This window comes from Fringilla coelebs (genome assembly GCF_963513975.1).
Source record: "Fringilla coelebs genome assembly, chromosome: 6".
NCBI classification, from domain to species: Eukaryota; Metazoa; Chordata; class Aves; order Passeriformes; family Fringillidae; genus Fringilla; species Fringilla coelebs.
This window is the reverse complement of record NC_140034.1, coordinates 1,362,671-1,387,234: the sequence shown is the minus strand read 5'-3', so window position 1 is coordinate 1,387,234 and position 24,564 is coordinate 1,362,671. Positions and strand designations below refer to the sequence as shown.

General features: G+C 47.8%; 1 protein-coding gene across 2 annotated transcripts in view; it reads left to right on the top strand.

The window, feature by feature from the left end:
* The window catches only part of MDGA2 (MAM domain containing glycosylphosphatidylinositol anchor 2), a gene marked incomplete at both ends in the record, with an annotated part of 211,291 nt that overhangs the window by 144,958 nt on the left and 41,769 nt on the right, over positions 1-24,564 (top strand). For both annotated transcript variants that reach the window (XM_084207384.1, XM_084207383.1), the window contains 2 exons: positions 1,801-2,094; positions 20,468-20,737. In XM_084207384.1, coding sequence (XP_084063510.1) covers positions 1,801-2,094; positions 20,468-20,737 — 564 coding nt within the window. The remainder of the gene's footprint in view (positions 1-1,800; positions 2,095-20,467; positions 20,738-24,564) is intronic.

Here is a 24,564-nt window from a genome sequence, read left to right as displayed (position 1 = left end):
GAAAAAGCTCTTTCCATGTCTGCCTGTCCCACCTGACAGGAGCTATTAAAGCCTTCAAAACAGCTGAAAGCAGCACTTTGGTTCCTGTGAAAGCCCCAGATTTCAACTCTGATTCCTACCAGGCTTGTCACAGCCGGAGACAGGGAGCGGATCCCAGGGGAAAGCTGGAATTGCTTCTCACCGGGACGAGTTTGTTGTTTCTGTCCCTTGGGAGTTGAAAATTGCTTTGGAATATTTTTCCTGCAGACAGGAGGGAGGTGCAGGCTGGGTTTTGTCAGCCCTGGCATTCCAGGAAAGGAGCTGAGGGAAGGACAGGGAGGAGAGGAAAAGCTCCTGGAGGGGCTCTGTTCCCACAGGGAATGTCTGTCCTTGCTTCAGGACAGGAGATCCATGAGGAAAGATGAGTTTTCAGGAGGCACCAAAGGAAAAGGAGGGGAGGCAGTGTTTAAATCAGGATTTTCCATCTCTCCACCCACACCACAACATTCCAAGAGTTTTCCAAGCAAGGCTGAACACCTCCCACTGTCCCAGGGTGTCCCAGTGTCCATGGCAGGGACACCTCCCACTGTCCCAGGGTGTCCCAGTGTCCATGGCAGGGACACCTCCCACTGCCCCAGGGTGTCCCAGTGTCCAGCCTGGCCTTGGGCACTGCCAGGGATCCAGGGGCAGCCACAGCTGCTCTGGCAATCCCAGCCCAGCCAGGAATTCCCAGTTCCCAATCTCCCACCCATCCCTGCCCTCTGGCACTGGCAGCCATTCCCTGGCTCCTGTCCCTCTGTCCTTGTCCCCAGTCCCTCTCCAGCTCTCCTGGAGCCCCTCCAGGCCCTGCCAGGGGCTCTGAGCTCTCCCTGGAGCCTTTTCCTCTCCAGGGGAACATTCCCAGCTCTCCAGCCTGGCTCCAGAGCAGCTCCAGCTCTGTGGGTTCCTCTGGATTTGCTCCCTCACATCCACTTCCTTATCCCGTGTCCTTGGCCATCACCTGCTCACTGTGAGCTGCTCCTGCCCCATGGGGCTGCCCAACTCCTGCTGGAAATAATTCCAGTGTCCCTTTTGGAATTGTTAATCCCCATGGAATAAACACCACTCAGATAAACCCCCCGTGACAGCCCCCAGCTGCATTTTGGGGTCAGGCCTCCAATTCTGAGGTGATTTCTCAGTTGCCACAATCCTTCCTCATCCACAGCCATTTATGCCCGGGCTGGATAAAAAACCAGCAGCCAGGCTGTTCTAAAAAAACGGGATTTAGTGCCAAATGATCCTTTAAAGGAAAGCAGAACTGGCAGTGGGGAAGTGAGCGATGGTGGGAGGGCACTGGGGAGCACTGGGAGTGTCACAGCAGGGCTGGGAAATCTCCTCTGAGGCTCTCCAGAAATCAATGTGGGAGCTTCCAAAGAGCACAACCCGGTGCTGCTGAGGATGAATCCCCTTCCCACGTGTCGCTGTAGGACACGAAAGAACACACACACAGCACTCTCAGGGTGAAGAAGAAAAGAGGCAGTTTATTTTCTGACTCCAACATTTATAGTTTTACAAAGGTGACAGTGGATTGGAGGGTGACAGTGCCACCTCTCCACTGACACTGGTTTAACCAACAGTCCATCAACTCTCTCCTCCTCCATAGAGGAATGCAAAAACAATGAGTTGTTTACAGAAAGTGTGTGAGAAAGTTCCCCACAAGAATGTCAACATCAGAAGGCTCAGAGAGTCTCAAAAAACCAGGGTGGCACCCACGGATGATCCTGAGCAGGGAATCCGTGCTTGGTGCCCGATTGCTGACCCCTCTCCTCTCCCCCTTCCCAGTGCCCCCCAACCTGACGGTCCCTCAGGAGAAGTCCCCGCTGGTGACGCGGGAAGGGGACACCATCGAGCTGCAGTGCCAGGTGACAGGGAAGCCCAAGCCCATCATCCTGTGGTCACGGGCTGACAAGGAGGTGGCCATGCCCGACGGGGCGCTGCAGACCGAGAGCTACGACGGGATCCTGCGCATCGTCAACGTTTCCCGGGAAATGAGCGGGACCTACCGGTGCCAGACCAGCCAGTACAACGGGTTCAACGTCAAACCCAGAGAGGCCTTGGTGCAGCTCATCGTGCAGTGTGAGTAAAGCCTCGGTGCCCCTCGGTTTTCTCTTTGTTGTGCTGAGAAAAAGCTGATTTATTCCTCACCTAAACAAACAGCGGCGAGAGTCTTACGGCTGTTACATATTTGATGTGGGGTTGTTTGTCTCTGTAGTTTCCTGAATCCATGAATTCCATGTAAATGGGGAAGTAAAAATGACATAGGAGTCTCATTTCTGGTAAAAAAACAACCAAAAAAAACCCCAAAAAACCCAACCAAGTGCGAGGCAATCATTATTTTCCCCACAGCTTTGAATTCCTTGACACACGAACAAGCAGATGAGATGGGAGGACATATTTCTCTAAATGCTGAGCTGATCCTGAGCTCATTTGTTGCTGCTGTGTAAAACAAGGAGGGAAAAAGGAGGGCAAGAGCTGTTCCCTGGGAGCTGATCCGCATCCAGATCCAGCCTGCTCTGCTCTGCCAGCCAGCCTCGGGAATGGGGAGGGAACAGGGGGGGAATCAGTTATTTTTTATTTTGGAAACGCGCGGCGTTTGTTGTCAGAGCACGGAAAGCCTGGTCTGAGGTGGCATCTGGGGACTAACGGGGGGATAATGAGCCATTCTTTGGGCTGAGTGACTTCCCTGCCTCTGCTGCTCTGTCAGGACTTAATTTGGGTGTTTTATGAAGTGCAGCCCTCATTTATTCCGCTTTCAGACGCCCCAATCTTCTGTCACTTGGCTTTTTAGCGGCGCTCTGTGCTCAGCACAAGTGACCTCTTTTGGGGCCTCCAGGGAAGAGCTGCTCCTCACATGTCCTCAGTGCTGATAAGGAACTGATTTGTTTTTCCTGGCTCTGCTTTGTAACAGATCATGGATGCATTGATTGCATGGCTGGGAACTGCAGGATTCCACCTCAGCTTTTTCCTGCTTCTCCAGCTTCAAATCCCAAAGTCGGGGCTGAAGGGAGGATGGAATCCTCTCCCCTGTGGGTTTCCCTTAATTGTGGGGTCAGCAGGTTCATCCCTTGAGAGTGAGGGCTCTGTACCTCCTGTCCTTGGCTCAATCCTTTTTTCCTGGAGCAGAGGAGGCTCAGGGGGCCCTTGTGGCTCTGCACAGCTCCTGGCAGGAGGGGACAGCCGGGGGGTCGGGCTGTGCTCCAGGGAACAGGGACAGGAGCAGAGGGAACGGCCCCAGGCTGGGCCAGGGGAGCTCAGGGTGGGCACAGCAGGAATTTCCCCATGGAAAGGGGGCTCAGGCACTGGCACTGCCCAGGGAGGGTTGCAGTGCCCAGCCCTGCAGGTGTCCCCTGGAGGTGGCACCCAGAGCTCTGGGCTGGGGACAAGGTGGGCACTGGGCACAGCTGGGACTCTGACCTTGGAGCTCTTTTCCAACCTCAGGGATCCTGGGATTCTCTGAAGCTGGGAATGAGAACCACCACAGAAGCAGTGGAATGTTGATCCTTCTAAATAAGGAGGGGGGAAGTAGCTTCTTTCCCCTTTTTCTGGCATGAATTTGCTGTGAAAAGTAGAAAATATTTTGTGGCTGAGGAATTCCAACAGCTTCCCACTTCCTCAGGAGCTGGGGCAGTTCCTGGTGGATCCCATGGGATGACTCTGCTGACCCTCAGATTCTGGGGATGCACTCCTTGGGTCGCTGTCATTTTCCCACCTTTTCCTGCTGCCAAACCCCCTCTTTTGATGCATTTTTATTCTGCTTGAGATGCAGAATTTTCCTAATTCTGAGAGAAGAGACACAACCTGAAAATGCTTCCAAGAAGTAGGAGTTCAACAGGTATTTCCAGGCGCTTTTCCTTTCATCTCTCCATGTTTAGAATTCTGCTCCCTTTGTTCACATCCTGGCAAGTGACAAATTGGAGATGAATGGAGAAAAATTATGGAAAGCTTTGATTATTTTTCCTGTGGGAGGAAAGTTTTTGTTCCCAGCGACTTGAGCAGCGTTTCTGTACCGACGGTGGCATTTAACCAATTGTCATAAAAACCGGTTCTTTTCAGAATTTGGGAATATTTATCCTAGATGCTTCCAGCAGTGATGAACAGGGAAAGATTTTTAATGGGACACTTTTATTTAGAGAATAACTCGTGGATTTCACTGTGGATGTGCTGAGTGAGAATATTCCCATTCTTGGGAAGATTTTCCTTGTGACAGCAAGACCTTTTCTCACTAAAGTTAATTCATCTATTTTCAAGGAATTATGGAATATCCTGAGTGGGAAGGGACCCAAAAGGATCACAAATCCAATCCCTGGCCCTGCACAGACACCCCCACAATCCCACCCTCTGCAGCCTTGGGAATGTGCTCATTCCCTGGGAATCTGTTCCACAGGACAAATCCTTCTGTGGAATTCCTGTTCCAGGTCACATCTGTTGGGTCAAGCCAAAGAAAAATGAAAAGTAAATTCAAATATAAAAGATTTTTTTTATTTGACCCCTTATCTAATGAGTGTTTTGTTTTCCTCACCTCTCTTTTCTGCTGCCATCCCTTTATCCCATCTCAGTGATGTCAGGATCCCAGCCTGGGAGTTCTCCAGGAAAATTATGGATTTTTGGTCTTCTCACAGCTTGTACTTGAACTGTGGTTTAAGATTTTTTTTCTGTGTATCTACCTTAAATCCTAAAACTTCTCTAGGAAAATAAAAATCCTGGAGTCACAGAATGGTTTGGGTTGGAAGGGAATTTCAAACCTATCCCACTCCAACCCCCTCCATGGGCCAGGACACCTCCCACCGTCCCAGGTTTCTCTAAGATGAGATTTCCCATCATGGGTTAAGTGGGAGATTGGGAACTGGGAATTCCTGGCTGGGCTGGGATTGCCAGAGCAGCTGTGGCTGCCCCTGGATCCCTGGCAGTGCCCAAGGCCAGGCTGGACACTGGGACACCCTGGGACAGTGGGAGGTGTCCCTGCCATGGACACTGGGACACCCTGGGACAGTGGGAGGTGTCCCTGCCATGGACACTGGGACACCCTGGGACAGTGGGAGGTGTCCCTGCCATGGCAGGGGTGGCTCTGGATGATCTCCAAGGTCCCTTCCAGCCCAAACCACCCTGGGATTCTATTTAATGCTCTTCCAGCTGCAATTGTGGATGAGTGAATTTTTGAGGAATAAATCAAGCCCTGCTGGTGGCAGACAGGGCCCAATCCCAGGACAATTTGCCAGCCCCACTTTTCCAGCTGCAGGAGAGGGTGGGAACATAAAAATGCCACCAGGTTCCACCTTAGGCAGCATTTCCATCATGTCCCTTCCCAAGTGATCGGAGCAGTGAGGACGGGATCATTTTCCCCAGCTCCCTTTTCCTTCTGCTCTCCATAAAATCCTATTTACAGCACAAGCCCCTTCCCAAACTCATCCCTCTCCAAACCCTTGGAAAGCCTCTTAAAACATCCAAGATACTTCATGGAAGCCTGTCTGGCAGAGCTTTGGTGGCCACACTGGGATGCTCCAGAATTTCCTGCTCTGTTGAAGCTCAGCTTTATTTGTGTCGTTCTTCCTTGGAAATAAGTTCCAAATAACTCTGGAAAAGGGGCTCATCCTGCAGGGATTAGATTGGGAATGGAACAGAGCTAATTAAGGAGAAAGAGGAGGCTGAGGGATGATCTCAGGTGCTGAGGGGAGCAGCAGAAATGCCTTATTCCCATTTTCCCATTTTCAGCTGGAGAATCCAGCCCTGAATCCTCTTTCCTTGAGTTTTGATTTCTTTGCAGCTGGGAATGGGAAAGGAATTTTTCTGCCTTGGAAAGGCAACTTGGCAGGAAAGTGCTGGGTCTACTCTCAAAATATCTGCCTGATGAAATATTTATATGCAAATATTGCATTAATAATGAAATAAAAATTGTTGTGAGAGAAGGAAGCGTTCCCCATCCCAAATGGGACTGGGATTAATGAGCTAAAAACTCTTGGAATTTTAGGAAAGTCGTTAGGAGAAGATGTTTGAACAGGTAGGGTGGCCAATCCCTGTGGGAGTTTACCAGCTTCACGGAATTGTCTTGTGAATGCAGATCAGGAGTGTGGTAAAACTCCCAAAGAGTGAAATCTTCTAGATTATAAAATTTTAATTATGAAAACTCATTAAAAAGGGATAACCAAGGAATCTGAGAAATCAAGTGGGGCAAATATCTGGGTTTTTAAACAGATCTCTTATAAATCTATGCTTAGGCAGGCTGGAATGATGAAGGAAAGCAGAATTTGCATTTAATATTAATATTATTTACATCTTTTTTTTTTTTCTCTTCTGATTGAAGATTTGAGTGGGAAAAGCTGATTAATATTCAGGACAAATATTACATAACCCAATCCATTCCCAGGCTGGTGCATTTATCACTTTCTGAATGAATTCTTTCTCTGGAGATAAAAGTTGGGTTTAATTTGGGCTGTTTGTGGTGGGAGAAAGGACAGCCCAAAGACAAATTTAGAACAGGATCAATTTTTTTATTTCTGAGCCATTTTCCCCTTCTCTCCCAATGATGGAATGACCTTAACAATTTGAAAATATCGAAATAATGGTGCTCCCATTGCTTTGATAATTTTGATTTGTTTTCCAAAGTGTTTTTTTCCACCCTGGTGGTTGTATCCAAGGAATTCCGCATTCCTGACCAAAAAGATTTTCCCAGGATATGGCAGAGGTTGATGCTGCTAAGCTGAGCTTAAAGCTTGGACCTTCCTGTGGAGATATTTATTGCTACATTTATTTTATTTATAAATACAGAGAGATTGAGGCACTCCAGATGGATAATTCCCATGTTGTGGTTTTTGACCTATGGATCATTCCCTGCTCCTTAATTCCTAGTCCAGAAACTTCCCAGGAAATTGTAAAACAGCAAAATCTATTCTCTAAGATCCTCCTCTGATGGAGGCTGATTTCAAAATAACCCAGAGGCAAGGATGGCTTTGGGTGTAATTTATCCACATGGAGCAAAACGGGGAAAAAACCAGGGAAATCACGGATGGCTTGAGCAGGACAGAGAAATCCCAGGAGCTTTTTGACATTTAGCAAGGTCAAGGGCAGTGTGAGTTTGGTGACCCAGGGAGGTGATGAATATGCAAACCCTGGTGCCATGGAAAATTTAGATGAGAACCAGATAATTTGAATTTTTTTCCTATTTTTTAAATTAAAATTATTATCACAGACAGGCCTTCCTGTCAGAAATTCCAAGGGAAAAAAAAAAAGAGCACTACAGAACCTGGATAAACAGAGATGTTATTGAGGGAGGAACAATGGAATTATTTATATTGGGGTTTTTTTTGGGAATTGGTCTTGGAGAGGATAATCCTGCACTGTCTGGGGGCAGGAGCAAAGAGTCTTCCAAACAAAAATGGTTTTGGAAGAAGAAAAAACGAGTGGGAAGGGATGTAAATATTCCATATCCATATTTAAAACAGGAAGGATCAGAGCTTTGGTTGCTCCAAACCCCACCCAACCTTGAACACTTCCAGGGATGGAGCAGCCACAGCTTCTTCTTCTATTCCCAATTAATAACAGGTTAAGAGGTTGGATTTGAAGGGAAAATGGGAATTCCAGCCCCAAAGGGCTGAGGAAAACCCATGAGATTATTCTGTAAACCTTGTGGAATTCAGGGATATCCATCCCCACAGTGATCATGGGAAGAAGGTGAGCAGCAGGATGAGAGGGAATGTTGTGGCTGGAATACAAAGGAGTCACAAAAACCAAGGACAGCTCAACAGCAGCCAGGGAAAGGTAAATTGGAATAATTAACTTGTCCATGTAGTTAATTTTTAACAGCAGAAGATGCGGAGTAAATATCATTCCTTTGTTGTCCCGTAATGCTCAGGAGATTAATTCCCATAATTACACAAAATATGGATTTCAACAGAACTCTGGTTGCAAAGTGCAGCATTAAAAATTAAGATTATTTGGATTGACACAGGACACAAATAACGCTGTCCATGGATGCTGCTGGAATTCCTCCCAGCTGATTTTTTAGCTCCATAAATCCCTCTCCTCCTGTCTCACTTTCCAATATTCAACTTTGTACCTGTAATTGCCTCATAAAACAGAGTTTGGAAGGCAGTCCACGGATTTAAAGGCAAGCTGCTGCTTTCCCCGTGCTCCCTCCCAGATCCTTTGGATTTTATTCCCAATTCCAGCGTTATTATTCAGGCCTGTCTGCAGCTGTTAATAGGGAGGTTTGTAAATCATTTTTCCTGTGGAGCTGGGAACAGTAGCAGCAGGAAGATTCCTTCCAGCAGGAATGAAATTAGAGCTCTTTGTGCCCCACAAAATCAGGTTTTCCAGCAGAGATGGGCCAGGGGATGTTGGATTCAGTGTTCAGTATTCAGGAGGTCCTGGATGCAGGGAATGCTGGCAGGGTCGGTGGGAATGATGATTTTTTGGAGAGATTTACTTTGGCTTCCACCAGGCTATGAGGAACCACATCAGGAGTGGAATCACTGAGGGCAAGAAGAGTCTTGAGTGGAATCTTTAAGGTTGGAAAATCCCTTTAGGATCATCAAATCCGACTGCTCCCAGCACTTCCAAGGCCACCACTGACCTCTGTCCCCCAGTGCCACAGGACTCAGAAATCCCTCCAAACCTCCCTGGGCAGTGCCAGTGCCTGAGCCCCCTTTCCATGGGGAAATTCCTGCTGTGCCCACCCTGAGCTGCCCTGGCCCAGCTTGGGGCCGTTCCCTCTGCTCCTGTCCCTGTTCCCTGGAGCACAGCCCGACCCCCCGGCTGTCCCCTCCTGCCAGGAGCTGTGCAGAGCCACAAGGGCCCCCTGAGCCTCCTCTGCTCCAGCCTGAGCCCCTGCCCAGCTCCTCAGGGATTCTCCAGCCCCTGCCCAGCTCCTCAGGAATTCTCCATCCCTTTCCCAGCTCCTCAGGGATTCTCCAGCCCCTTCCCAGCTCCTCAGGGATTCTCCAGCCCCTTCCCAGCTCCTCAGGGATTCTCCAGCCCCTGCCCAGCTCCATTCCCTTCCCTGGACACTCTCCAGCCCCTCCAGGTCTTCCCACAATTCCCCCCAGGACTGGAGATGCCCCAGCTCAGGGGGATGAAGCAGATGAAGGTTCTGATTTCGTGTCCCTGGTTTGGTAGCACATGGATCTCCCCCTGGGTGTTGTCCAGCTCCTCCACCTGCCTGGAGGAGCTTCCATGGAGCATCATTCCCTTGGGAATCACTCCAGTCCTTATCCATCATCCATGGAGTTGCTGGTGTCACCACAACTCCTCTCCATGGAGACCACACTCATCTCCCAGGGAGGGGCTCCACGGGCTGGTGGCTCCATGAGCAGCATCCCTGCTGGAGATTCCTGGTAGGAAATTCCTTGTTCCAGGATTTCTCACACTTTCCTTGCATTCAGAAGCTCTCCACAGGATAAAGGGAAGATTCACACCTTCCATTTGTCATTGGTTTGGCAAACAAAAGCAGGGACGTTCTGATTCTTTTTAGAGGAATTGTTATCTCCAGGTAGTTCTGAGCCTTGATGATAAATTCAAACCATCTAAAATTGATACATATCCCTCACAATTGATCCCCAGTCCTCACAATTGATCCATATCCCTCACAACCGATACAAATCCCTCATTTTCCAGGCTCCATTGCAGTTCCAGTGCCCATTAATAGATATTTTTATCATAAAGCCACTTTTCTCCCTGCTCTCATTGACTGTTTCCCTCCAGATGGGGCAGTTTATTTGGATTTATTTGATCATTCCGATGGATTATTGGCACATTTTATTCTCTATCAAGGAACAGACTGGTCCTATCCTCATTTTCTAATCTGTGGCAGGGCTGGCTAACAGAGAGGGACAGAGACACAAAGAAATCCCGTTCCTGGATGGGAATTCCCGTTCCTGGTTATTCCCAGACTTGGGACTGATATTTCCAACAAAGGAAAATTTTTCTTTTTAGGAAGGTCCTGGCTTGCAGTGGAGAGGCTGCAGGTTCACACTGTGCTGTAATTTGTTTCATCAGGATAATTATGATGTGTCTGGGCAATGTAAAATCATTCCAAGAAGTTCCATGGAGCCTGGTGGTTTCTGGAATGATCCATTGGATGTTGGGTTTGGTACCCTCAGGACATTGGGAGCCACGAAGGAGAAGCAGCGACATCTCTACATCACCTCCATTGAAATAATCTTGGAATCTTGGAATGTCCTGAGCTGGAAGGGATCCCAGGGATCCTCCAGTGCAGCCCCTGGTGCTGCCCAGACACCCCAACAATCCCACCCTGTCCCTCAGAGCTCCTGGAGCCCTGGCAGCCTCGGGAATGTGCCCATTCCCTGAGGATCCTGTTCCTGCTGGGTTTTGTTGCCCTTTGCAAGCTGAAATCCCTGACTTGGAACCTGGAAGACCAAAAATAAACCCATGGAATGGCTGAGGTTGGAAAGGTCATCGAGCCCAGCGGGATATCCAGCACGGCCAAGGCTTCCACATCTCTGTTGGAATTGGAAAATCCTAAAATCCCAGGATTGTTTGGGTCAGAAGGGACCTTAAAGCTCCTCGAGTTCCATCCCTCCCGTGGGCACGGTTGTTGTCGACCTTCAGGGCTCTCCAAACTTCATGGATCCACTTCAGGGCCAGGCTGGATGAGGCTTGGGCCACCCAGATCCCTGTTCCAGGAATAAATCATGGATCATAGTTTCTGTCCCGTGGGCTTGGGCTTTGGCTGATGTGGAAAAGAATCCCAGAATCCCAGAATCCCAGAATCCCAGAATCCCAGAACCCCAGAATCCCAGAATCCCAGAATGGTTTGGTGGGAAGGGACCTTGAACCAGTTCCAGCCCTGTCAGGGCAGGGACACCTCCCAGTGTCCCAGAGGATTGAGAATGGTGGGAAAACAAGGAAAACAGGGAACTCAGGGTATTCCAGGATGTTTTTCATGGCAACCCCACTGACGATGCAGAGCTCCCAAAAATATCCGAGGTGAGCCCTGGTGGAGTTTGGGGAGGAAATGAAAAGAGAGAAAAAGATATTCCTTCAATAACCTTGGAAATTCAATTTTGGAGATAAAACAGGGCTTGATAAAATTGGTTGAGGGGGAAGATGAACTCCAACACGAGAGGAAGCAGCTGGAAGGAGGAGAGGAGCAATATCTGCACTTAGTGGAAACAAAAAGGCAATTCTGTGTGAAACATCGAGGCGAAAAGAGGACTTTGAAGCAATAATACAAAATTTTAGAGACTCCTGTGGGAGGAGGAGAACAAGGAAATGTTGGAATTTATTCCATTCAGCCTGAAATTGTTGGACACAGAAGACAAATCCATCTGCCCTGAGAGCAGTCCCACAGACAGGGGTGATACCCCTTATTTAGGCTTTTATTTGTTTAGTTGTGAGGTTTTTTATTTAGTTGGAATGGAACCTAAATGCAAATCCAGGCTCAAAGATGAGGAGCAAGGCCTGATTCCTTGGAATCTTCCAAATGGGGTTCAGCTACTCCCAGCATTCAGGACCAGGAAAATCCAAATGGACTCAAACCCTGTTTCTCTGAAGTTTTGTACATCAGATCTGTTAGGAACACACAATCACAGAATGATTATTTGCAGGTGCTTTTATTGAAGGGCTCTGGGTGTCAGGGGTACAAACCCAAATCTGACTCCAACCATACAGTCAAGATGAACGTGTTTTATATTCTATCCTTATATAACTTTCATGTTAATTATTAAACTTATACTGTCCTATTGTATACATAGATTTCAGCTAAGCAAAGCCCCCCTTAAATTTCCAGCATAGTTTCTCATGATTCTTCTTATGGTTATATAATAATTATATTTAATTACTAAACAATCATCACATCTAACAATTATATCATTTATCACACTGCTTACACAGGTGCAGCTGATCTGGGAAAACACAAAGCCTAACATTTTCAGATTCTATCTTGAACATTTTCCAGGGTTCCACTATCAGATCTACTCAGGGCAATTTAATTCCAGAGCAAGGCTCTGCTTTGATGCTGGACATTAGGACTCATCTGAAATGGGGACTATCATGGGCTGGTTTTATTTTAGGAGTTGTAATTCCTTCTTTCCCTGTGGCCACGCACAGGACTCAACTTTGGAGCAATTTGGGGTTGGTTGGAGGGACCTTAAATCCCCCCCAGAGCCACCCCTGCCATGGCAGGGACACCTCCCACTGTCCCAGGGTGTCCCAGTGTCCATGGCAGGGACACCTCCCACTGTCCCAGGGTGTCCCAGTGTCCATGGCAGGGACACCTCCCACTGTCCCAGGGTGTCCCAGTGTCCATGGCAGGGACACCTCCCACTGTCCCAGGGTGTCCCAGTCTCCATGGCAGGGACACCTCCCACTGTCCCAGGGTGTCCCAGTGTCCAGCCTGGCCTTGGGCACTGCCAGGGATCCAGGGGCAGCCACAGCTGCTCTGGCAATCCCAGCCCAGCCAGGAATTCCCAGTTCCCAATCTCCCACCCATCCCTGCCCTCTGGCACTGGGAGCCATTCCCTGGCTCCTGTCCCTCTGTCCTTGTCCCCAGTCCCTCTCCAGCTCTCCTGGAGCCCCTTCAGGCCCTGCCAGGGGCTCTGAGCTCTGCCTGGAGCCTTCTCCTCTCCAGGGGAACATTCCCAGCTCTCCAGCCTGGCTCCACAGGAAAGGTTTTATCCCATCACTGTTTCAGTGTCATTTGGTGCCCCCACCAATGCTCAGTTTCAATGTTCTTTCCTTTAAAATAATTTGATCCCTTTTGAATGCTGGCAGTGAGGAAGGGGAGGAAGCAGGGTTTGTATTCCCAAACTGGTCATTCTGCCTCAGCTGGGTACTCCTTGTCCTGCTTGTCCTTCTCAGGAGACACCAGGAATGATCAGGGAGAAACTTTGGGCTGAGAATTTGCTCCACTAAATTCCCCTTTTGCCCCTGTCCTGCTGCTCTGAGCTGTTCTCTTCTGGCCCTATTTTTTTTTTTTTTCTATTTTCTTTAAACCTTCCCTAAGTTTTTTTTATTTTGGAACCTGAGGACAGTTTGCCCTCTGGCTCTGAGCAGAGTCCCTCTCATTTTCCACGGATTCCAGGCTGAGCCATCCCCAGGGTTTCAATCCCTGACCCCAAATTTTCAAGCCCTGACCTTGGCTGCTTAAAAATAGGGGCAGTTCAATGAATTCCAGTTTCTGAGGTTCGCTCTAAGCCCCACGTTCTAAAGGAGATGAAAGCCTCACCCTGCCCAAAGGTAAATGCATAATTTAACCTAAAGCCACGACTTTTGCACATAAAACAGGCCCCAAATCTCCCAAGGACAGAGAAAGAAAGAAATTTGGGGGGGTTTATTGGTAATTCTCTGCTCTGATCAACAAAAGCAAACCCCATTTGGGTCTAAAGTGGCCTTGTCCACAGGAGAAATAAAATACAGAGGTGAGGACTGATCTCTGTTTCAAGGTAAATAAAATTTGTTGCAAGCACTGTCCAGAAGAGCAGTAAAAATGGGATTTTGGTGCTGTTTGAAGTCCATACATTTGTTTTATGTGCACATTTCAGTGTTTTCTGCTCTCCTCACAACATCTCTTTGCCTCCCCTGTCTGAGTAAAAAACGCTTTTTATTTCAAGCCATCATGCTGAGATCTCCCCCAGGTGTTTCCAGTTTCTCTGCTCCTCTCCCTGCCTGGTTTTCCCGTGTTTATCCCGGGTTTATCTGGCACTTGAGGCTGGAACACCCTTTCCCATCACTTTTTGGGTTGGGATGTGGTGACCCCAGCTCTGGGGGTGAAGGTCACCTGGGCTGGCTGAGCTCTGCTGGAGGAGGGTGGCACTGGTGGCATCTCCAGGAGGGTGCAGCCAGGTGGGATCAGGCTCCCATCCCAGGACACCAGGGACAGGATGAGTGGGAACAGCCTCAAGTTGCACCAGGAGAAGTTCAGGTGGGATATTAGGGAGAATTTCTCCATGGAAAGCTTGTCCAGCCTTGGGAAGTGGTGGAATCCCCATCCCTGGAGGGATTGAAATCCGTGTGGAGGTGGCACCTGGGGACATGGGGCAGTGGTGGGGATGGTTGGCCTTGATGATCTTTGAGGGTTTTTTCCACTCTAAACTACTCTGGGATTCTCTCTGGAATAATGAGGCTGCTCCAGGGGCTGCAGCTCCCTTGTTTTACTCTGGGAAAGTCAAAATCTCAGAGCAGGGAGCTCTGGGAGAGGTTTCAGGAGTGGGCAGAGAGTTTCAAATGCTCCATTAATCATCGTGGTGTGCAGATCAGAGCAGGTGTCACCAGCTGGCTCAGTGTCACCACCTGGCTCAGTGTCACCACCTGGCTCAGTGTCACCTGTCAGTGACAGCCTGAGGGGAAGCAGGAACAGAATCCAGCACTTCCCCTGTGCTGATAGGAGCCTTACCTCCAATTTCCCCTGTGATTTTCTCACCTTTCTTCCCTGTTTCATCCTCTCTTCCTGGGTATCTGAGTGTCCTTGAAGGATCCTGGGAGGGTGGGGATGGGACTGGGCTGGAATTGCCAGAGAAGCTGTGGCTGTCCCTGGATCCCTGGCAGTGCCCAAGGCCAGGTTGGACACTGGGACACCCTGGGACAGTGGGAGGTGTCCCTGCCATGGACACTGGGACACCCTGGGACAGTGGGAGGTGTCCCTGCCATGGACACTGGGACACCCTGGGACAGTGGGAGGTGTCCCTGCCATGGACACTGGGACACCCTGTGACAGTGAGAGGTGTCCCTGCCATGGCAGGGCTGGATGGGATCATCACTAATATCCCTTCCTTCCCAACCCAGCCTCCATCCTCTTCCCTGCCCTGTTTATGTCCAGTGAAGTTCAGCCCCACAAATAATGGAATGATTGCTGTAGGAATGAGTAAAAAAAATTTTTTTCCTGCTAAATATTCCAAAGGAATCTTGGTGTGAATCGCTCCAGGAATGAGCCAGGATGTTGCACCCCTGGCTGGATCCCTGAGGGAGGAGAGTTGGTTCAAATCCCAAATGGAATCCAGGAATGGATTGGGTTGGAAAGGACCTTAAAGCTCATCCCATTCCAACTCCCTGCCATGGCAGGGACAGCTCCCACTGCCCCAGGGTGTCCCAGTGTCCATGGCAGGGACACCTCCCACTGTCCCAGGGTGTCCCAGTGTCCAGCCTGGCCTTGGGCACTGCCAGGGATCCAGGGGCAGCCACAGCTGCTCTGGCAATCCCAGCCCAGCCAGGAATTCCCAGTTCCCAATCTCCCACCCATCCCTGCCCTCTGGCACTGGGAGCCATTCCTTGGCTCCTGTCCCTCTGTCCTTGTCCCCAGTCCCTCTCCAGCTCTCCTGGAGCCCCTTCAGGCCCTGGGAGGATCTCCCTGGATTCTTCCCTTCTCCAGGTGAGCACCCCCAACATTCCTAAATTGGCTCCATGATTTTTTAGCTGGAAAATGCTTTAGAATGAGTGCAGAGGGTTTTATTCCCCGGTCACCAGTGGCTCCCTGCTCCTCCAGAGACATTCCTTAATCCTGGATATGGAAGAGAAAAATTTAGGATCCAGGACCTGTCCATAGAGAAGGACCCTGAACCCAGAGCTCAGGCACGGCTCCCCTCGTGAGCTCTGTGGGATTAAAATGTTTTTTCACTGCTGTTCATTGATTTATATTCTAGCCAGAACAATTTGAATTCCATAAAATCCAAGGAACAGCAGCAGCAGAGCCCATAAAGGACGCTCAGAAGAGCAGACACTTTTAAAAACCCATGCATTATTCCCATTTCATGTTTTTTTTAAGGAAGCTCCTCATTATTCACCCATCCCCTTCTGGCCCTGACTGGACAAATCAAGCAAACCAAGATTTGCAGATATGGAGGGACATGAATGGTGCAGCTTTGCCCCAAAGTTTTTATTTGTCTGTTTGTTTTTACTTGTCTGAATATTTATCACTTGCAAATGTTGCATGTGCTCCAGCACAAATGTTGAAGCTCAGGAATCTGGGAGTTGCTGGGTGAGGCTGGATCTGGATTTCCAGAGAATTTAATGCCCTGTCAAGGAGCCAAACCAGGACAGAGGCACCAGCCTGGAAAATCCCAGCAAATTCTGCAGACAGGGGAAACAACTTGAAGCACAAAATGAAAGTTAGCAAATTCCTGAGAGTGGGGACTGGGATTTTCCGTTGTAAATCCTTCTGCAAAGCAGGCAAGGACACAGAACACAAAAGAAAATCAAATTAATAATAATTTTACACTGAAAGTTTCCATCAAAATCCCTCTAACTAAAAATTAGGACCTTGCCAGATATAAGATTAAAACCTTAAGAGTCCATGATGAGAATTTTTGGAGTTCTGACAAGGGATGGAGGGACAGGAGCCAGGGAATGGCTCCCAGTGCCAGAGGGCGGGGATGGGTGGGAGATTGGGAACTGGGAATTCCTGGCTGGGCTGGGATTGCCAGAGCAGCTGTGGCTGCCCCTGGATCCCTGGCAGTGCCCAAGGCCAGGCTGGACACTGGGACACCCTGGGACAGTGGGAGGTGTCCCTGCCATGGACACTGGGACACCCTGGGACAGTGGGAGGTGTCCCTGCCATGGCAGGGGTGGCTCTGGGGGGTTTAAGGTCTTTTCCAACCCAAACCATTCCTGGATTCCATGAAACAGAGATTTTCCTCACTCTACCATGGATATATCTGTGCAGGGCAGGGTTTGGAATGCACAATTCCAGGATGGATTTGCACACTTACTTTCATTTATTCCTAAATGTGCAAATGGCTTTTTTCTATTTCTGGCCATGGTGGTTTCATTTCACTGGAATAAATTCATTATCCAAGGTGTGATACCCCTGTTCCAAGCTTTGGATGGAAAATGGTTGTTGTCATTTCCCAGGGATCACAATCCCTGTGCACTGGAGCTTCCCAAAGCTCCTAAATCCCATCTTCTCTGGGCTTCTCCATGTGTCCATTCAGGCACCTCCAAACTCACCTCAGGAGCTAAAAAACCTGGAAATGTGGCTGCAGTGGAGAGTCTGGAATAGATGGATTTGGAAGTGCTGGATAACATTCCTGTGGTGTGAATCCAAGAGTGGCCACAAACCCAGTGGAAAGCGAGCAGAGGCACCACTTTTTATTGTTATTTATTTATTATTCCCCTTGCTGGAGCTCGGAGAGAAAACCTCGTTATTTGTTTAGCTTAAAATGCAAATTGGAGAGGCCAAACCAGCGGGTGAAGCCTCTGCTCGGGGCATCAGGGTGGAAATAAATTCCAGGAATTTTCTCCATAACAAATCCCACTATAAAAACCAGGATTTGACCCTCACCGTGAGGAGCAGCTGAGTGGCTCAATCCAAAAAAGGACCTCGCAGTCATTTCTCAGGACAGCTCCAGAACTTTCCTTTTTCTGTTTCCTAATCCTTAAAACATGAATGTGCTTAGGCTAAAAAACTTCATTAAACATTAATAGAGAGCCCGATTTAACTCCAGCCCCGCTTGCTTCCCAAAGATAATTGTGGAAGAGAATGAACCGTGCTCCCTTGGCAGCTTTGCTGGAGATTTTTCCAAAACTAATAGTGGAATTATGAAAGGAATAAGGAGGGAAAAAGTAAATTAAATCAAATTGCCAAAGCCTTGGGGAAGAGCTGATGCAAATGAGTTCGACGCAGAGAAGTCACAAACAACTCCAGTTTTTCTCCTGTGCATCTGGGAAGTCACAATCTTATAAAAACAATGGAAAAAAACGATGGGAAAACGAGCTGTTAACTCTGGCTGGGGCTTTTATCAGCCCTTCCCTTTCCCATTAAAGTTATTACCTGCAAAAGTGGGATTGGGGAATGAGCAGCCCGAGTTAATTTTCTCTTCCTGTCACTGGGGATCATCAGCCCCTGGATAAATGGGAATTGTGGGGTTTAAAGACTTTTTTGACCTTAAAGGCAGGGGAAAGTTTCATTTAAAAGCTGTTTATAAGGCTAAAGTAGCTTGATAAGTAAATAAAGCAGGGGGAGAGGAGAGAAGGGCCTGAATACAAATTCCCCTTAAAATCATTAAACTGAGGAGCCACGGGGAGGGGAAATCATTCCCTGGGTTTGGAGCTTTCCGTGGAAGCAGCAAGGAAAACAAAGGAGGGAACGTTATTCCACAGCAGAGATGAGTTTTGGATGTTCAAACATTCCAAGGATTTATGAGTGAGGGCAGAAAATGATGGGAAAATGATCCATCAAAGGCTTTTTAGCACCTCAAACACGGAGCTGCCCTGATATTCCTGTCCCAAAATTCCTGTGCTCATCCGCAGGGATTTAGGATCAGGATGTTGGATCAGGTGGGTCCAAATCATTCCCTGAAATCATTCCCTGGAGCATTCCGTGGAAGCAGCAAGGAAAACAAAGGAAGGAACAATATTCCAAACCAGAGATGAGTTTTGGATGTTCAAACATTCCAAGGATTTATGAGCAAGGGCAGAAAATGACAGAAAAATCATCCATTAAAGGATTTTTAACACCTCAAACACGGAGCTTCCCTGATATTGCTGTCCCAAAATTCCTGTGCTCTCCCTCAGGGATTTAGGATCAGGAGGGTCCTCAGCTGATGCTGCTTGAGCATCTTTTTGTTGTTATTTTAGAGATTCTTCTGTGCCTGGCTCCAAGTTTAGGGAGAATTTTCCCAGGATTTTAAGGTGTAATTTGGTGTGGCTGGAAGGGCTGGAGAGGTGATGGGTATGGAATTATCCTGGCTGGAATGGGGAAAAAAAATACAGAATTTCCAAATAAAAATCAAATATTTATTTCAGATAAAATTGGCTTTGTTATAAAGATCAAATCATACCAGGAACAGCAGCAGGTGCCTTGTTATGATCATGATCCATAAAAATATGGAGAGTTCGTGAAATCTTGGAATGCTTTAGACTGGAAAAGCCCTCTGAGAACAAATCTGGTCCTAAAGAAGAACCTGTGTTAGTTCTGTCTCCTATGATGGGCCTCAAACAAGAACCTGGATTGCTCTTTATTCCTAGGACGGGTCCTAAACAAGTATCTGGGTTTGTCTTGTTTCCTAGGACAGGTTTCAAACAAGAACCTGGGTTAGTCTTGATTCTTATGACGGGTCCTAAACACAAACCTCAGTTAATTCTGCCTGTAGGACAGGTCCTAAACAAGAACCTGGATCAATCCTGTCTCTAGGACAGGTCCCACACAAGAACCATGGTTAATCCTGTCTCTAGGACAGCTCCTAAACAAGAGCCTTGGTTAATCCTGTCTCTAGGAGAGGTCCTAAGCAAGAACCTGGATCAATCCCGTCTCTAGGGGAGGTCCCACACAAGAACCTGGCTTAGTTTATATGCCTAGGATGGATCCTAACCTGGGTTAGTCCTGTTTCTAGGAGAGGTTGTAAACAAGAACCTGGATCAATCCTCTCTCTACGACAGCTCCTAAACATGAACCTCAGTTAACCCTGTCTCTAGGTCAGATCCCACATAAGAACCTGGGTTAACCCTGTCTCTAGGACAGGTCCCACATAGGAACCTTGGTTAATCCTGTCTCTAGGACAACTCCTAAACACAAACCTCAGTTAATCCTTTCTCTAGGACAGGTCTCAAACAAGAACTTGGGTTAGTTTTGACTCCTATGACAGGTCCTAAACAAGAACCTGGGTTAATCCTGTCCCTAGGACAGGTCACACATAAGAACCTGGGTTAACCCTGTCTCTAGGACAGGTCCCACATAGGAACCTGGGTTAATCCTGTCTCTAGGACAAGTCCTAAACACAAACCTCAGTTAATCCTGTCTCTAGGACAGATCCCACATAAGAACCTGGGTTAACCCTGTCTCTAGGACAGGTCCCACATAGGAACCTTGGCTAATCCTGTCTCTAGGACAACTCCTAAACACAAACCTCAGTTAAGCCTGTCTTTGGGCAGATCCCATGCACAAACCTCAGTTAACCCTGTCTTTGGGCAGACCCCATGCACAAACCTCACTTGACCCTGTCTTTGGGCAGATCCCACACACAAACCTCAGTTAACCCTGTCTCTAGGGCAGGTCCCACGCACAAACCTCAGTTAACCCTGTCTTTGGGCAGGTCCCACTCACAAACCTCAGTTAACCCTGTCTTTGGGCAGACCCCATGCACAAACCTCAGTTAACCCTGTCTTTGGGCAGATCCTATGCACAAACCTCAGTTGACCCTGTCTTTGGGCAGACCCCATGCACAAACCTCAGTTGACCCTGTCTTTGGGCAGATCCCACACACAAACCTCAGTTTACCCTGTCTTTGGGCAGATCCCACACACAAACCTCAGTTTACCCTGTCTTTGGGCAGATCCCACACACAAACCTCAGTTGACCCTGTCTTTGGGCAGATCCCACGCACAAACCTCAGTTAAGCCTGTCTTTGGGCAGATCCCACACACAAACCTCAGTTAAGCCTGTCTTTGGGCAGATCCCACTCACAAACCTCAGTTAACCCTGTCTTTGGGCAGATCCCACACACAAACCTCACTTTACCCTGTCCCCAGGCCTGGCTCTCCCCTCTAACCCCCGTGTGTGTCTCCGCAGACCCCCCGGCGGTGGAGCCGGCGTTCCTGGAGCTGCGGCAGGGCCAGGGTCGCTCGGTCACCATGAGCTGCCGCGTGCTGCGCGCGTACCCCACGCGGGTGCTGAGCTACGAGTGGCGCCTGGGCGGGCGCCTGCTGCGCTCGGGGCACTTCGACCTGCAGGACTCCACCGAGTTCACCGTCAGCAGCCTCTCCCGCGACTCCTACGGCCTCTACAACTGCAACATCATCAACGAGGCGGGCGCCGGCCGCTGCAGCTTCCTCGTCACAGGTAGGAGGCGCGGAGCTGGGAATCAAACTGCTTCATGGCTTGGGTTTTTCATGGCTTTTGAAGGTGTTTTAGGCAGTTTGTTGGGTTTTCCCAGGGGGTTGGAGGTTTTCTCTAAAATTGTGTTGGTGGAGTGTTTGGGTTTTGTTGGGTGAGGCTTGGTAGGGCTCAAGCAACAAAAGGGAGGTTCCGAGATTTAGAGTTTGGAATCTGTCACTATAGGAATCTGGAATCTGTCACTACAGGAATTTTGAGTTTGGAATCTGTCACTATAGGAATCTGGAATCTGTCACTATAGGAATCTGGAATCTGTCACTACAGGAATTTTGAGTTTGGAATCTGTCACTATAGGAATCTGGAATCTGTCACTCTAGGAATTTTGAGTTTGGAATCTGTCACTATAGGAATCTGGAATCTGTCATTATAGGAATTTTGAGATTGAAATCTGTCACTATAGGAATCTGGAATCTGTCACTTGGAGGAATTTTGAGATTGAAATCTGTCCCTATAGGAATCTGGAATCTGTCACTATAGGAATTTTGAGTCCGGAATCTGTCACTATAGGAATCTGAAATGTCACTATAGGAATCTGAAATCTGTCACTATAGGAATCTGGAATCTGTCACTTATAGGAATTTTGAGTCTGGAATCTGTCACTATAGGAATCTGGAATCTGTCACTCTAGGAATTTTGAGTCTGGAATCTGTCACTATAGGAATCTGGAATCTGTCACTATAGGAATTTTGAGTTTGGAATCTGAAGGTTTTTCTCAAAAGTGTGTTCATGGAGTGTTTGGGTTTTGTGGGGTGAGGCTTCGTAGACCTCAGGCAACAAAAGGGAGATTCTGAGATTTTGAGTTTGGAATCTGTCACTGTAGGAATCTGGAATCTGTCACTTGTAGGAATTTTGAGTTTGGAATCTGTCACTATAGGAATCTGGGATCTGTCACTGTAGGAATTTTGAGTCTGGAATCTGTCACTATAGGAATCTGGAATCTGTCACTATAGGAATTTTGAGTTTGGAATCTGAAGGTTTTTCTCAAAACTGTGTTCATGGAGTGTTTGGGTTTTGTGGGGCGAGGCTTGGTAAGGCTCAAGCGACAAAAGGAAAAGATTTTGAGTTTGGAATCTGTCACTTATAGGAATTTTGAGTCTGGAAGCTGTCACTATAGGAATTTTAAGTTTGGAATCTGTCACTATAGGAATCTGGGATCTGTCACTGTAGGAATTTCAAATTCAGAATCTGTCACTATAGGAATTTTGAGTTTGGAATCTGAAGGTTTTTCTCAAAACTGTGTTCATGGAGTGTTTGGGTTTTGTGGGGTGAGGCGTGGTAGAGCTCAAGCAACAAAAGGGAGATTCCATGATTTTGAGTTTGGAATCTGTCACTATAGGAATCTGGAATCTGTCACTATAGGAATCTGGAATCTGTCACTTATAGGAATTTTGAGTTTGGAATCTGTCCCTATAGGAATCTGGAATCTGTCACTATAGGAATTTTGAGTCTGGAATCTGTCACTATAGGAATCTGGAATCTGTCACTATAAGAATTTTGAGTTTGGAATCTGAAGGTTTTTCTCAAAAGTGTGTTCATGGAGTGTTTGGGTTTTGTTGGGTGAGGCTTGATAGAGCTCAAGCGACAAAAGGAAAATTCCGAGATTTTGAGTTTGGAATCTGTCACTATAGGAATCTGGAATCTGTCACTCTAGGAATTTTGAGTTTGGAATCTGTCACTATCTGTTACTACAGGACACAAGATAACACAACGTGCACACGCCGCTGTTTTTGAGGTAAAAAAGGGAAGTTTATTTTCTGACTCCAACATTTATAGATTTCCAAAAGTGACAGTGGATTGGAGGGCGACAGTGCCACCTCTTTAGTGACACTGGACAAACCAACAGTGCATCAAATTTTTCTTCTTCTATAAAGAATGCAAATCAATCAGTTATTTACAGAAAGTGTGTGAGAAAGTTTGTGGCATGAGGACACAGTCTCCAGCTACAGCAGGGAAGGTACAGTTGGATATCAGGAGGAAATTTTCACCAAAAGAATAATAAAGCACTGGAATGCTCTTCCCAGGGAGGTGGTGGAATCACCATCTCTGGGTGTGTTTAAAAAAGCCTGGCCATGGCACTGGGTGCTATGGTCTGGGTGAGGTGTCAGGGCATGGGTTGGACTCGATGATCTCAGAGGTCTCTTCCAACCTCATCATTCTGGGATTCTGTGAATGTAAACATCAGGCTTAGAAAATCCTAAAAGATCAGGGCGACAGGAATGTGTGTGTTGGGAGCAGCCAGGAGATAAATGAACGTGATGGGAATGACATCCCCTTGGCAGGAACTTCTCACAGCTCAAATGTGGTGGGAACGCAGCAAATCCCACAGTTCTGGATTCTTCTGCTCCTTCCAAATGGGATCCAAACTTTGGCTGACACCATTCAGAGCCTGCTGGAGGGGTTTGCACAGCCACCAACTTCTCCAGATTTTGGGATTTTAATCCCAAAGGTGGCTCTGAAGGGAACCAGAAAAATTGTTTGGCCTCAAATGAGTAAATTTGGTTTGAACTATTCATCAGGATTTGGATCCCAGACTGTGGAAATTTATTCCAAAGCAATTATTTTGCCAGGATTGGGGCAGCTGGAGTGGTTTTAGCAAACCACAAAACTGAAAATGAGTGCTAAAATGATTTGATGATGTTTTTCATTTCCCACCACTCCCTGTGCTCATTTAGGGTTCATCCCATCCTGCTAATTTATGGTGGATTAAGGATGCTGGAAGTAACACTTTGACTTTTCTTAGCCTTTTAAAGTTAAAACTGACTTTATTTAGCAAATAAATTCTTTTCCACCGCTCTCAGAGCAGTGGCTCTGTTGTGCTCCCGAATCTCAGCAGCACAGATGGAGTCAAAGCCCTGGGGAACTGAAAACACTGAAAAAAATGATGAAATGGTTAAAAAGGAGGCTTGGATTTCGCTGGGAATGTGAATAGAGACAAGAATTTGGGCATTGCTTAGGCATGATTGGAAAAAAAAGCCCAATAAATAACTGCAAGGCAGGAATGTGGCAGTTGTGTGGAGCTTTTGTTTTGGGGGGAATAATGGGTTGTTGTAACCCATTTTTAGCTGGTTTATTTCTGGGTTTTCATGCAGGAAAATAGCAATGTGCTGGACTGGGGCTGTAGAAAACCATTGGTATGCTCAGAGAAATCTTCTCAGTACAGCATTTCATGCAGCCTGGCTTTAAAGATTTATTCTGACCCCCGAGCCTGCAGAATCTCCTCTCTTTTTTTCCTGTATATTTTGAGCCAGATTGGAGGAGATGAAAGCCAAATAAATCACACAAGGAAAAGGGGTTAATTTATAGCATCTGGGCCAGCACGAGGCAGATGTAACCTGCCAGTCTCTTCAAAATAAATAAGAAGTGACAAGGCAAATTGTGTTTGTGGGGAAGCAGAGCTGAGTTCATGCTCCTCACAGCTTCACCACCTCGAGATTTTATTCGGGGCCAGATCATATCCAGAGAGCAACAAGAAGTCCATTCCAGGCTGTGGCTTTGGAAAACCCTGCCAGGGCTGGGAGGAAATCAATCAAACCAGATCTGTGAATGGCAGAGGCTGAGGAGCATCCCTGAGGGAGGGTTTGGTGCTGGAGAAGGAGGGGGATGAGCACAGGGAGCTTCTCCCTCTCTGGAGAGGCCGCTGAGGGGCCAGAGGTTCCTCCAGGATACACCTGAGCCCTGCTGGGTCGTGGCCTGGCCTGTCCTGGCCAGCTGGGGACACCCCAGGGGCAGCTTTGTCACTGTGGTGTGGGCTGCTCCAGGCAGGGGGGTCTCTG